The following is a 14,262-nucleotide window of genomic DNA, read 5'->3' on the forward strand; positions in this document are numbered from 1 at the left end:
TGTTACGCAGAATCCTCTCTCTGTCTGGTGTTACGTATGTGAAGAGGAAGAGCAGCGATTGGTGCAGGGGGAACCTACCATCCCTCTCAATTCAGAGGGGTGGGTGGTGTTATTGAAGAATCCTTTTTAAATGCCTCTGTTTTCCACTCCTTGATTATTTATTAAATTATAATCATTTCATAACTATCTTCTTGTGCTTGGACAAAGTCAGCGGGATCAGTATTAGCTTTGGTCACTCACAGTTTAGATTTTTCTTCCTCCTTCACCCCTCCTCCTCTTCCTCCCCTCATTTCTTACCCGGTAGTCCAACGTGGCCAGGTGAACGAAGGCAGGCATGACGACAGATGGCCCTTACAGTCTGAGGGATTAAACATTAACACCAGGCAGCTCAGATTCTATCGCACACACAAACACCAGTGTACACACCCACTCACGTAGGCCAGGGCATACTGTTTACACGCACCCACAGGCCAGCAGGAGGATGCCAGAGACACAGCTGCTGAGACACAGCCCAGCCAATACTCTCTAGAATCAGCAGAACGAGGGATTTAACCGATGGACGGAGAGGCAGAGGGCACTTTTTCTCCAGTCACCATGGAGGTGTGGAGCTTCTCGGCATCTGAGGAGGAGGAGGAAGAAGAGAAGAGCACCTCCAGTCTTGCGGATGAAACAGTAGAGGAGGAGAAGAAATATCTCAACGGCAATAACAATAACAATAATAACAACAATGACGGCCTTTGCCGGGAGGTGACACAAGGTGAGACGAGGCGGCGCGCGATGTTTCAGGGGAGATCAATATTTTAATATTTAAGAGTGCACTGCATATACTGCAGGTGCAGTGGTGTCATTGAAGGTACATCATTTTAAATGATCCATCAATACAATGCCTTTATTTGCAGCTCTTGTCATAAGGACGCTTAGTTAAACATGGAAATGTCCAGTGTGTGTAAAGTGTAAAGTTTTGTATGTGTAATCGGCTTGGATGTCGCCTCTGCGTGTGGTGAAGGTCAATGGTTCTGTGTATGCGTGTGGCCGTACTCTGCCGCAGCATAATCAAGCCCCATGTACATATAAGCAGTTGTCACCAGCAGCGTAATGAATCCTGAATTTTTCTTATACAGTCCTGTGCTTATTATATGGAGGTTAGAGAAATAAATTATGGAACAGTATTTTAATGCTGTCAGTTAATATTTTTATTGCTACAATGTGAATTGTTTTTCAATTGGCGTGATTGATTTATTCTGTAGCTGTGTTATTTTTTCTAAATTTGACTCGGATCATTGCTCTGTAAGCACAGAGAATGAAAACTTCTCCGTGGTTCTGAAGGACAAAGGCTGCAGGTGCATTAACTGTGCTGCTGCCCCACTTTCATTCCACTCATTTGAGGGTATTGCTTGGCTGATGGTGCAGAGTGGTTTGTCTTGGCACATTTTAATCTCTTTGCAGTATTTTCCAGATTGATGCATGTTCTCATAATGACAAGCATGTTTGCATATGTTGAGATTTTAAAGGAGCTCACTCCGATCTTTTGTTTTCACAGAGCAGTCAGTGCGAGCTGGGATTCTCCTCTATTCCTCCTCTCTGATGGGGCGTTCTTTGTCTAGATTGGCTGGCGCCCGCACGAAAACTGCAACACGGGTTCCTTATAAAAGAGCGGACTTGTAGACAAATTTGCGGCCCTTCTGTTATGCAGTGGGAAAATACATTTTATACATGTTCAGTGCACACATTGGATACTTCTGCTGATTTTAGTTTGTGCAGCACATTGTCTTGTTATGGATATTACACTGGGTTCTTCAAGTTAAAATCCAGCTCTAAACAGTGATGGGTCTGACTCTAAAATTGTTATTAACAACTCCATATATTTCTCTTTGGTAAAATGTGTATACACTTAACTGTTCACTCTGTACCTACTGTAAAAAAAAAATGTCCAGACAGATTAACAGTAAGAAGCTCTGAGACAAAATGTAGCTCCTGCCAATCCTGTCAGGTGTGCCTCTTCCGAACAATAGAGATAATAGAAGATCAATGTGAATCTTGGTCTTGGAACGGATCCATGCCCTGTCTGATCCCCACAACAGAACAAACGTCATAATACCCAAGTCAGCAGGGTTCATCCGTAGCAACAGTGTTAACCTAACTCTTCACAGTGGCCGGCTAGATTTAGCTCAACCCTAACCCCTGAAACCTCCAGCTGGCATACGGCCGCTCGCTCCTTGATCTGTGCTGCCCTGCAGCAGGTCAGGTCAAGAGGAAATGGATCAGGTATTTGAGCTGCTGACACTTGGTGGATGAACAGTTAAGGCGCCTGCGGACACGTGCATTGGATTCCAATTCACATGGGTTACATGGGAAACCATCATGAACAAATGATACTTATTTTAGTAAGAATTACAAAAATATACAAACATTCATTCTTGTACTTTCCTGTGGCAAGAGACACTGACTTTGGTGTTAGCACAAGTGTTGCAATCCACTTTAAGGACTATAGGATTTTAGAAAGTTGAGCTGATTTTTATAATACAGGCTAAAATGTATTTTGAATCAACTGCCTCGTTAACTATTTAGTGCTGAAGAAGACTTCATAATTATATGTAAATTAAACTGTAGTTTACTGCTGGTGTACCCCCTGATTGAAAGTGAATTATTGAATGCCAATAACAAGCTACTAGTGAGGTCTTGTTATCAGAAATAGACATGTTGACAGTTTTGCTGATTCGGGTGCTCAAGCTGAATTATGTGAGTATCTCTATTCAAGCTTTTATGTTGGTTTGTGTCAGTGTGATGAACTAAATGAACTCGGTGTTTAGTCTTTACCTCTCAGATAGTAGAATCCTTTCTCGAGGTCCATTCAGTGGCTGCCGTGGAGCATTCGATCACCTCGCCTGCTGTAGAGTTCGCACAGTAATAAGGAAATTGTTCTATAGGCATTTTTCCCCACAAGGCAGAATTAATTTCATCACCAGATCTGAATCCAATCGAATTAGATCTGACCTGCATTCGGGAGGCAGGTATAGCTGGTCATGGCAGGTTAATCCTTTGAATGGGCCTTCAACGCTCACTAGGAATTTTTCCCGTCTGCAATGTCATGAGATCTACCAGCCTGCCTGTTACTGTGTGTAGCCAACGGTGAGCTCAGACAGTATCAATTGTCAGGTTTGTCGCCTTGCTGACCCAGATTCACCTTCAACAGGAATGACGGTGACACATGATGTCCGTCACCGTTCAGTGCCCCCCTGACCCTTTTCTTACAAAAAATATTAAATATTAGTATTATAACTATTATTATTTGACATAGGTTAATACTTTAAATCACCTCTGAGAGCTATAGACCTTATTTATGTTGTATAATTCATGGGCATCTATAGTTCACAGTGGAGTAGCACAGCCCTGGGTTGGTGTCTGTCCATTAATGCTGATTAGACACTGATACACATATCCAATCACTGTGTTTCCAGGCCAGATCCATCTGTTCCTCAACCCAATCACTTCGCTGCATGGCATGTACCCATCTCTGCCCGGCTAGGCTTTCTGTTGAAGTAACATTACACAGCTGATTCTGGTTTAGAGGTAGTATTCATCTTCAGTTAGTGATTTCTGTTCCTAAAGCTTGTGTCTGTAACTGTCACGGACGCGAGTCTTTGGTAGACAGAGCAGTAACCCTTTGTGTCGCTGATGAAATGTGGGTAATTGACAATTGAAATTGACATATGATGAGTACTTTTCAGCATTTGGCTCATGTACGACGCTGTAATGGCTTTAATTAAGAGCCCGTGTGAGTCAACACAGGATCGGTCTGAACCGAGCACATAAACAAACCATTCTCCGGGATGTAAACAGAGTTGCGGGTTAATAGTCCGTCACTTTTATCCCCTCCATGCTGTACATGTCCTGCTGGGGTGAGCACTTTGTCAGTTTAGACCTGGCAGTCTTTTCCCGTTGAGCTATATCGGTATTCAGGAGAGGAGGCCTTCATTGGCATCTTATCTGGGCTAAAAAGGATCAAGCTAAGAGGATCAGTATCTGGCCGACAACATGGAGAGGTTGTGGTCTTTAGCTCTGGAAACTCTGCGCAGACGTGCACTCTACTCTACACTCATTCATACAAACAAACAGTACATCGGGTTGATATTTAATAATCATTTTGTGACAAGAGCATGTTTAACAGGGCAGCCTCTCATCCTTCGCTCGTGAACATGATAATTTAATCTTTTCATAATATCCAGGTTTAAATAGTTATAATCCATAAACTATTTCAATCAAATCAAAAATACGTTCAGAAATGTTTGAGAGAGAAAACACAAAACTTTTATTCGGAAATCCAAGGGAGAGACTTAACAGCACTGGCTAAGTATCGATCAGCAAGTTCATTTTTGAAAATGCTTAGAAACACGAGATCATTTAACTTAATACAATTATAAATGGATATAAAGCATATAAAACTCCTTTCTCTTTCTCTTCTCAAAGTAAGAGACAGTCTTTTTCCTTTTTGTAATGATGATTTGTTTGGCAGCTGGTTGAAAAATAGAAAACGGAGGGAGGGACAGTTATTATCCCCCACGGACAAGCAGTTTGCGAGGCTGTTATTGCACTGTTCCCTTCCTGTCTCTTCATCCATTCATCGAATCCCTCTTCTCTCCCCCTCCCTCAGTGCTGTGCTCAGACAGAGTGGGCCAGGTCACCAAGACGTATCATGACATCAAGGCAGTCACCCACCTGCTGGAGGAGGTAAGGGAGAGACACTCAGCAGATGAACAGGATTAGAGAGGATTAAAGTTAGTAGCCTCACTGATTGTTTCAATCAGTTCCACATTTGGTTTAAAAAAAAATCACTGCAACTGTGATTTCCTCATTTTTTTAGAAATATATGTGTGTGTATATACAGTGTATATATATATATATATATATATATATATGTGTGTGTGTATATATATATGTGTGTGTGTGTGTGTTATAAATGCAGTACTTTGCACCATTTTGCAGAAAGAGCGGGATCTCGAGTTGGCAGCACGGATTGGTCAGTCTCTCCTGAAGCAAAACCAAGAACTAACGGCGCGAAATGAAATGCTGGATGAACAGCTTGAAATTGCTAAGGAGGAGGTATGAACAAAAACAAAAAGAAATGCATACGACACACTTCTGCGGTCACACTGAGCTACTGTGCCACCTGCAATGTGACAGTCTGCTTCAGCTCAAGTGACCGTGACTTCTTTCCTAGATTGCACAACTTCGCCACGAGCTCTCGATGCGAGACGACCTCCTTCAATTCTATGCGAGCACCGAAGATACCGAGAACGCTGAATCGCTCTCACCGTGAGTGCAACACGCACATCCATGTACACAGAGGTCCTAGTCTATATACAGTAGATATTGAATCCTTCATTTATTTTCTGTCATTCATACTTCATAACGCACAGCGCAACATCCTCCCTTTCAATAAACAGTCATTACTTGTTGATGTGTCGCATAATTTCTCTTGGGTCTTCGACAAACCTTGTCAGTGTTTGCTTATGGAATCTCTCAAATAACATAAAAGGTCTAATCTTTCCTGTTCTAGTCTATACATTAGACCTTCTGCTTCATACTGCTGTACATTGAGTCTGTGTATAAGTAAACATGCGTCAGAACATCTCCACTGATCCTCTCAAAGTTTCCTGCTAAGCTCTTGACTAAACTCCCATCAGCAGTTAATCATCACCACTGTTCACTTCAGTTCTCTTTTCATTTCTTCTCCTTGCAGCTGGACACTTGAGCCTTTCTAAATACATTAATTACTAACGCATAAGTACATTTTCTGATTTCAGATCAGGAAATAATTGTGATTTTAGTTTTTCACAACAAGCTCTTTAAAGTCAAATTAACAGTTAAGTAAACTTAATTTGCAAAACAAAATAGAATAATTTCAATTTTTTTAACATATATAGGAGCTGAGTAATCGTGATTATATGCAGTGTAGTTTAAGGTTATATTATATTTGGTAAAAGGGGAACGAAGGTGAGTTGTCTAATGCAGATATATATATTTTTTTCCTTTTTGCAGGATTAAAAGGAATGAATCATGCAGCTCCCTCACCAACTTTGTCCACTACGACTTCCTGCAGCAGAAACTGAAGGGTTTGGAGGATGAGAACCGTAAACTGAGATTTGAGGTTTGCAGCATTACTAAGTTCTCACAGAAAAAATGAAAGGAAAGCTGCACATACACACAGGATAAAAAAAAACACTTTCAAAAAAATGAATTTTCATTATTCTATTGTTAGTATAACATGTAGCTTTGGATAGTTTTTTAATTGTTTTAATCCTACAAAATACTTTTAATCATTCAGTAACATTTATTAGCAAAAACAAGTTGTGATGCCATAGAGGTGTTCAGTCAATATTTGGGGGAGCAACATCTTCTGTTTTATCACAGCCTCAGGTTGTATAGTTTAATACAACACAATACAGTCATGCTCAGATTTATTTTATTTTTTTCAACATTGCAGGCTAATGAGCTCACAACAGAGACGACCAACTATGAGGAGCAAGAACAGGAGCTGATGATGGTGTGTGTGGAAGAGCTCTGTAAGTGTCACAGCCTTCATTCGATTGCTGGACATAATGTAAACACTCACTCGGGTACAGGTGCACTGACCTCACCTGTGTGTTTCAGCATCTGTCAATAAGCAGATGGTCGACCTGTCAGAGGAGCTGGCGCGGAAAGTAGAGGACTCCCTCCGACAGCAGGAGGAGATCAGCTCCCTGCTCGCTCAGATTGTGGACCAGCAAGCCCGCTGCAAAGGGGTGAGGGGCACACACACATACACACGTTTCCATGTTCTTTTTATTATTGAATAATGGATTAATGTCATTTCACAGTAAAACTCTTGTAACTTTATCCCCCTCTGTCCTCCCAGCTCGCCCATGAGAACGAGGGGCTGAACCAACAGCTGAGTGCCTCCCGTGAGAGCCAGAGAAAACTCAAATCAGAGGCAAGACACTTTCTGTCAAATGCTCCCAGTGACCTCAACAAGATTCTCAGTTTTCTCTTCCCTTTCTGAATGGTTGAATGGTTGTCAGGATGTAGACCACCACTATTTATGTATGTGTATCTCTGCAGAAGCGGACATCAGCCATAATATGTTCAACCCCCCCTGCATACATTGTGAGTGCTACAATATGGTATTTTTGTCTCCCCCTGTCCCGCAGCTCAAGGACCTGCAGGACAAGTACTCGGAGAGTGAGGACATGCTCCGCGAGGCCCGAGAGGACATCAAAAACCTGCGGAACAAGAGCCTGCCCAACAGCACGGTTCAGCGGTACACAGCGCTGGCCTCTGTCCTGCCCATGGACTCTCTGGCAGCTGAGATAGAGGGCACCTTCCGCAAAGGCCTGGACACCCCGGCCCCGCCAGAATACAAGTGGGTCTGCCATTTTGTGTGTGTGTGTTTGTGTGTGCTCGTTCTCCCCTGGCTCTCATAAGCATTCCTATGGCCACAGTACATAGTACATACAGTTTAGGAGTCAGAAAAGTGAGTGAAACAGCAGCACATTTTTCCCTACAAGCGACTCATCAAGGGTTAATTTATGCTCAAAGGTGATTGTTATTCGACATGCTATTCTTAAGGATGCTAGAACACAGCCCTTCAGAATCTCATTCATACCAACATATATCTGTCTACATGGCTAGATATCAAATTTATTCTTATCTGTTTTTTTTATTAAGGGCTCAAAAATTGTGTCTGTGTGAAACCGCCTGTATGTTTCACAGGACATTATGTAACAACATGCAGGAGGATTGAGAAGCAGAGTTGTGAATATATGTGCTTTGGTGGTTTCATGAAACTTCGCAATTATGTTTATCGGTTTGTGAAGTGGTGCCTTTTGATGTCTTTTTTCTGTATGTTCAAGGAAGTGTTTGTTTAAAAAAACAACTGCAACATCCTTTTGGCTATCATTTAGGGAAATACTATGACTTCAGGTTGCTGTGATATAATCAAATGATCTGCACTTTCAGGTTTTGTGGGTTCTGTGATAACTGTCATCTCATGTATCTTGTTTCCACTTAAAAACCACGGTGGGAATGTATTGTTGCTGGCACAAATCCAGGCTGACTACAGCGGCTGCTCTTTGCAAAAGAGAACTGACTTTCAAGTGTACACAGAAGAGTATTTGACTTTTAATTGAGTTGAAACAAATCAATTCACTTTGAGGTAATGACCAAGAAAGATGAGATTGAGGTTTAATTCATGGGAAAATGTCAATCTGCCTGACATTTTAAAATCATGGTGTGTTCTGCTTAGTATTTGCAGGTTTTCTAGTGTTGCCTTTTGAAGTGAAAAGTTAAGATCTTAGACCAAAGGAATCTATATTTAAAGGTCCGGAACATCCTACAGCCTTGTAGTGCAGCATTAGATTTACAGACAGCATAGCTGATTATTCTTAAAAAAAATGAATCTTAGAAATCACATTAGGTACATAGGAGTGTGTTAGAAGAAAGTTCCCCTGAAGATATACTGTATTTAGTAGTTTTCCTGTATATCAGCAAAAATACACTGAGAAAGGCCATACATGGAGTCCATACATAGAGTCCCATACCCAATTACAATTTTGAAGGATGCACTTTACCTGTGTATTTCCATTTCGTGCTACGTTATACCTGTTACTACTTTTCAGATGTAAATATTGCTCTTTTTGCTCCATTACACTTAACTGACAACAATAACTATTTAATGAGGCAACACTGAGCTACTATAATTCAACAAAAATAAATTAGATGAAGAAGGCCCTTGCTGTCACTGTTTGTGTTCTTTTCTTTTCATTCCCAGGAAACAGAATAATGTCTTCTTCTTTTAATGAGCATGCTCCTGGAAAAGACAAAAGGGAGTATATTTTAATTAGGCTCCTAAAAGATAGTTCGAAAGATGTTGGTGGAATCTAATGAATGATCAGGGTAAATGAGAATGAAACGCGTACCTTCGCCCTCCTCCTCCTTGGCCACTTCCAGGGCCTCACATTTATTTTGTCACGGTTTCAGTCTGTAAATACCACGTTCTGATAGCCAGCAGTTCCCTCTTGTAACTGGCGATACATTTTAGATTTCTAAATCATCATGTTTCCCTGCCCGTGGCATTTCTTTGAGCAAGGTGGTTAATTTTTCCTCTGTAAGACTCCAGCTTCTTTCATTCTTTATCTTCACAATGGTTTCAGTGGCCTTCACATTCCCCTACTACCGTCTGATCAAATGTTTAGTACTATGAGTACTTTCTGCAGACTTGAGTTGTCATGCATGAGTATAACCTTTCCTGTTCCCAGCTTTTCTTCATGCTCTGGGATTCTTCAGCTTGCTTCCTCAGCGTGGTGTTTTGACTGAGTTTAATATTGCGGTGTGATTTAATGACCATTTTATTCCATGCTTCCTCTGGCAGGAACCACCCGTGGCGTGTGTTCGAAACGGTGAAGGTGGTGAACAAGGTCGGGAGGGTGCGGTCTCTGTGCCACTCCCCGGGACTCCCGGGCTCCAGCCCGATGTCTGCTCGCTCCAGTTGTACCAGCACCCCCCGAACCAGCTACTATGGCTCCGATAACGCCAGCTTCACCCTGGAGGACAAGCCCACCTCCAGTCATGCTCAGAAAGAGGACAACAGGTGTGTGTGTGTGTGTGTGTGTGTGTGTGTGTGTGTGTGTGTGTGTGTGTGTGTGTGTGTGTGTGTGTGTGTGTGTGTGTGTGTGTGTGTGTGTGTGTGTGTGTGTGTGTGTGTGTGTGTGTGTGTGTGTGTGTGTGTGTGTGTGTGCGTGCGTGCGTGCGTGCGTGCGTGCGTGCGTGCGTGCGTGCGTGCGTGCGTGCGTGCGTGCGTGCGTGCGTGCGTGCGCGTGTGTGTGTTTGAGTAGGGCAGGTTTTTGCTACATGAGCTTGTAATGATCAACCCACCAAAGAAAACGATCCACAGTTTAATTTTCTCATCTCTTCTCGCCGTAGTGTTGTTGGGCCGAAGCGTCTGGGTCAGCCAGGCACACCAGGAGGCCAGGACCTCGAAGCTGCTTTGCGCAGCCTGTCGGCCCGCCAAGAGAACCACTCCTCTGAGCGGCCTTTCTTCGAGGTGGAGCGCGAGCGGAAGCTCCGCGCCTTGGCAGCTGACTCCGAGGAGGGCGAGGGCTCCTCGGGCTTCCTGACCCCAAACAGCCTGGCCTCCAGCCCGGCAGCGTCGTCGGGCACCAACTACTCCAACGGCAGCTCGCGGCACTCCTGCAGCTCCTCAGGAGGATCCAGGTCCTACCTGCCAGACCGCCTGCAGATCGTCAAACCTCTGGAAGGTAAACGTTTCAGCTTTATGATGTGTCTCATTAAATCCTTGGAACCTGTTCCAGCTGTCAAAGTGTCACAATGGAAACACCACAGGTGCAAAGCTTTCCTGCTCTTAAAAGTTACAACTGAATGAAACACTCACAAAGGGAAGCATGTCAAAAGTTTAATTATCTGATTAACAAGTAGAGCACATTATATGCAACTACACTGGACAACAGCCAGAGGTAAAAATGTGGGTTTATAAAACACAACTTCTGGTATCTCCGTTCATATTCTTCCCAAAACTGGCTGGGCAAAATGTTTGATGAGCAACAAAATACGTTCAGCACATTTTATTAGGCCTTAGGGACACATCAAATGCATTTTGGTGAGAAACACTGAACATTAACTTTTATTATTAACGAAAAAACCCACAAGGGACCTTTTACCTCAGAGTTAACATAATACACCAAGATCACATTGTCATAGCACCGCAAAAGTAACAGTCATCATGGATTTCACTTAAAACAACTCTCATTTACTTTCATTGTCATCGCCCCTAAATTCTTTCTGTGACAGCCTTGGCAACCCTCATGACCCGTGTCTTTTGGAGCAGTTCTACCTTTAATACTGTGTTTGTGCAGTTGGTGAGAAATTTGTCATTATCCTCCACACATCATAGAAGTGGTGAGGCAGGAAATCCATCTTGCTTCAACCACCTCTTTCATTCTTTCCCAGCGAGATCCAATTAATTCATTACAATGAAATCATAGTTAATTGTGATGTAACTGCTTTGTGTTACAACTTTGCATTACAACCCTCTGACCGTCAGGCTCGGTGACACTGCATCAGTGGCAGCAGCTGGCTAAACCGAACCTGGGGGGCATCCTGCATCCCCGTCCTGGCGTACTGACTAAAGACTTCCGGGAGCTCGAGGTTGACATACAGCACGTCTACAGCCTGAACGACCTGGAGGAGGATGAGCCCGACCTGTCGCAGCTTTCTGGAGCTCACGGCATGGGTAGGACTCGTGTGAACGCACTGCACACATGCTGCATTCAGACAGTCCCGCATCCTCTGTCAGTAAATGCATCCTGCTGGAAATCTCTCCTCGTTTTTCAAGATAGCAGTGTTTTTGTGCCTTTCATGTAGTTTCCATATCTTCCATGTGTAGTTTACTCTGCCTCTCTCCCTCCATTACCTCAAAGTCTCTCCACCTGGTCCCAACCTCCCTCAGACCTCTCCCACACATACCATTACCACCTGCCAAGTCCTCCAACCCTCCCTTCTCATCCCCTCCTTCTCTACTAGGTAAGAATATACACTGGTTTGTTTTTTTGCTGTCGTCTTTGTGTATTTTTCACAGCCGGACCAGGTGAATTTCCATCTCGGATAATGAAGCTGTATTTGAGCCTGCACTTGATTTTTGTAGCGACGTGATGTGACCCGAGTAACTGTAGGCTTCCAACGAGGAGCATTTTATGCACGTGAAACCACAACTATATTTTGCGGTTGCTACTTTCATTCAACGGACATTCCAGATTTCCTCTCTTCCATCCCGCTGCTTCACTTCTTGACGACTTCTGCTCTTTACCCTCACAGTGGCAGGAAACGCCTGTCGAGGCTCTTCCTCCAACTCTAGCAGGAGCATTCGGGGCAAAGTAAGATTTGGGGCTTGATGCACAGTGAATGCTCGATAAATGACTGGAATATTTAAGATGGAGGCACCGTACCTCGTTTGTCTAACTCATTTTTACTGCTCGGTTAGCGATTGAAGAGGGTGATACGCCTACATTTTCAAAAGAGACAGCTCTGGATAAGGTCCGAGATTCAGATGTTGAAACATTTTCTACGGCCTAATTGAAATGGTCATGACTGTTTCATAGAAAAACAATGTACCGTGCTTCTGTTGAACATACGCCCTTCACTTCCTACTAACCGTCTGTTCTCCCCACATATACATGTTCATGTCTCTTGCCCTCGTGTTTATGATGACAAACCTACCACACTAACATCATGTTTGTTCATTTTACAGCACAATGATAGCCAGACACTAACAACAAATGAACTAACTGAAAACATCTTCTTGTTTTGTATTACTTGTGAATGAACTTTCATATTTGCACAGTAACCAACAGTCTTTTTTTGGGGGGGTTTGTTGTTGTTAATTCTTTTCTCTTTTTCCCCCGTTGGCAGCCTTCACTCTTTCGGCCTGCCATTTTGTCGGAACTCTGAGCACGTGAGCACTTCATCTCCAGCCCACCAGCAGCACTTTAGCCTGGGAGGCCGGACCACCACCACCACCACCTCAAACATAACCACTCCATCAACGGGACTCCTGCAGCTGCTGCAAGAGCGCGGCATCTCCGCCTCCCCCTATCCCCACCACCACCTGCACGACATCCACAGCACAAAACCCTTGTTCACAGCAAAAGACAAAGGTGGAGGGTCATCACCGGACAAGGAAGGAAGAAGGAACATTTTCAGCCTGAACCTCGTGGGGAAGCTTCAGCGTCTCGGGTTGAACAGGGTGGCAGCCTGGGGGATGATGGGCCACAGTGGCGAGGAGAGAGAAGCCGCGTGGCAACGTCCGAAAGTCTAATGATCCAACACCTCCTCCTCCTCCTCTCTCGTTCGCTGCAGTGACTTTGCATGGAGCTGTATGACACAGCACTAGTGTCTTGAAAACAAAAGCTGCAGAATGCGAAAGAGCCACACTGTAAGTTCTCAGTAGTGTATAGTACTTTTCTTTTCTATGAAGTCATATGTACAGTAGATAAACTGCTGTGCGTGTGTGTGTGTGTGTGTGTGTGTGTAACATCTTCATCTCAGGACAATCACCCGATCCGTCTTTCTGACTCATTTCTTTTTTACACAAAAAACGAAACATCATGAAAAAAAAAACTTTTTATACTGTGTCTTGTTGTGAATTGTAATTTTACAGTTTTCCCTTCCACTGGTTTGAAAAAAATTAAAAACCTCATCACCATGGTTTTTCGTAGTTTCCAAACTGACAATATCAAATTATAAATAATATTGTTTTGATTTGGGAGAGTTAATAATTAACTGCACATAGTCTCTTTTTTTTATTATTACAATTTTTTTTTTTTAGTTAAAACCACGAACCAAGCCAATGCTGTCACACTGAAGATCTTTCAAATGCACTAAATTACACTTTGGTCTTCCTGTTTATTAGCTGCTACATTGAGAATCGCATGTTGTATATAATAAGATTATGAAATATACTGAACTAAACAAAACTGATCTAGGAGCACGGCGAAGGCTTCTGCTCCGAACTGGGGCCGATGACAAACCGACTGAACTGAGTGACGCTGCTCACGTTGACATCCGCCCCACAGTTCGTCATCTGCTTTCACAAAGCACACGTCGTCGTGGCTGCGCACAGTGCCGCACCACCTCCGAGCTGTCTACATGTTTGACTTATATGTGGACTTGTGGTCGTCCTGAACCAAACCTCAGCAACAAAAAAAAAAAGACATATCAGGTCTGCCATTCTGCAGCAGAGACAGCGAATGGGAGTTTTCGAAGCAATATGTGTATTGACCGTTTGCGTTGACTGAAAAAGTCCTGCTTGTACAAATCTGCTGTGTTTCATGTCATCAGGAATTTTTAAACTGCTGGGATGTGGATGAAAACCAAAATCATGTCGAGCATTCAAAGTGAATCCTCCATGGTGTTCAGGGGGAATCCTTATTTAAAGAAATACGAGTAGTGGGGTCATAATTATTCAAACAGCGTGGTTCTTCAATCAGCTGCATGAAAAGGGCATAGGATACTGTGGATTAAAAAGGGAATAAATAGTAAACACAGGTCCTTGTCATTTGTGTTAATCTACCAAACCACTGTTTTCTCTGCATCGCGGTTTGCTGTAATCTCTGTTAGCATCACAGCTGCACATGTCGCTGTGTTACGAGAAACTGAACCACCTGTGAATAAATCTTTGCATTTTCATCCAGCACAGTTCTACACGGCCCTTTA

The 14,262-nt window shown here is 43.2% G+C and overlaps 1 protein-coding gene across 3 annotated transcripts; it reads left to right on the forward strand.

The window, feature by feature from the left end:
- The first annotated feature begins 80 nt into the window (after positions 1 to 80).
- Positions 81 to 14,240, forward strand: hap1 (huntingtin associated protein 1). Of its 3 annotated transcripts, XM_035636629.2 has the most exons (15): positions 88 to 757; positions 4,652 to 4,728; positions 4,984 to 5,100; positions 5,219 to 5,313; positions 6,040 to 6,148; positions 6,485 to 6,563; positions 6,652 to 6,782; positions 6,896 to 6,970; positions 7,188 to 7,399; positions 9,407 to 9,625; positions 9,958 to 10,292; positions 11,096 to 11,284; positions 11,472 to 11,574; positions 11,866 to 11,924; positions 12,460 to 12,599. In XM_035636629.2, the coding sequence occupies exons 1-14, from the start codon at positions 556 to 558 to the stop codon at positions 11,903 to 11,905; spliced, it is 1,983 nt and encodes a 660-aa protein (XP_035492522.2). In that variant the 5' UTR covers positions 88 to 555; the 3' UTR covers positions 11,906 to 11,924; positions 12,460 to 12,599. The 3 variants fall into 3 exon arrangements, with proteins under 3 accessions (XP_035492523.2, XP_035492522.2, XP_035492521.2); XM_035636628.2 differs by lacking the exon at positions 11,866 to 11,924 and having other exon boundaries at positions 105 to 757; positions 12,460 to 14,240; XM_035636630.2 differs by lacking the exons at positions 11,472 to 11,574; positions 11,866 to 11,924 and having other exon boundaries at positions 81 to 757; positions 12,460 to 12,655.
- The last annotated feature ends 22 nt before the right edge of the window (positions 14,241 to 14,262 follow it).

Source organism: Scophthalmus maximus, chromosome 8 (genome assembly GCF_022379125.1).
Source record: "Scophthalmus maximus strain ysfricsl-2021 chromosome 8, ASM2237912v1, whole genome shotgun sequence".
Lineage (NCBI taxonomy): Eukaryota > Metazoa > Chordata > Actinopteri > Pleuronectiformes > Scophthalmidae > Scophthalmus > Scophthalmus maximus.

Coding starts and splice junctions, on each gene's coding strand:
- hap1 (XM_035636628.2), top strand. CDS start 556: ATGGACGGAGAGGCAGAGGGCACTTTTTCTCCAGTCACCATGGAGGTG. Junction 7,400..9,406: donor CCGGCCCCGCCAGAATACAA/GTGGGTCTGCCA, acceptor TTCCTCTGGCAG/GAACCACCCGTGGCGTGTGT. Junction 11,285..11,471: donor TTCTGGAGCTCACGGCATGG/GTAGGACTCGTG, acceptor ATTACCTCAAAG/TCTCTCCACCTGGTCCCAAC.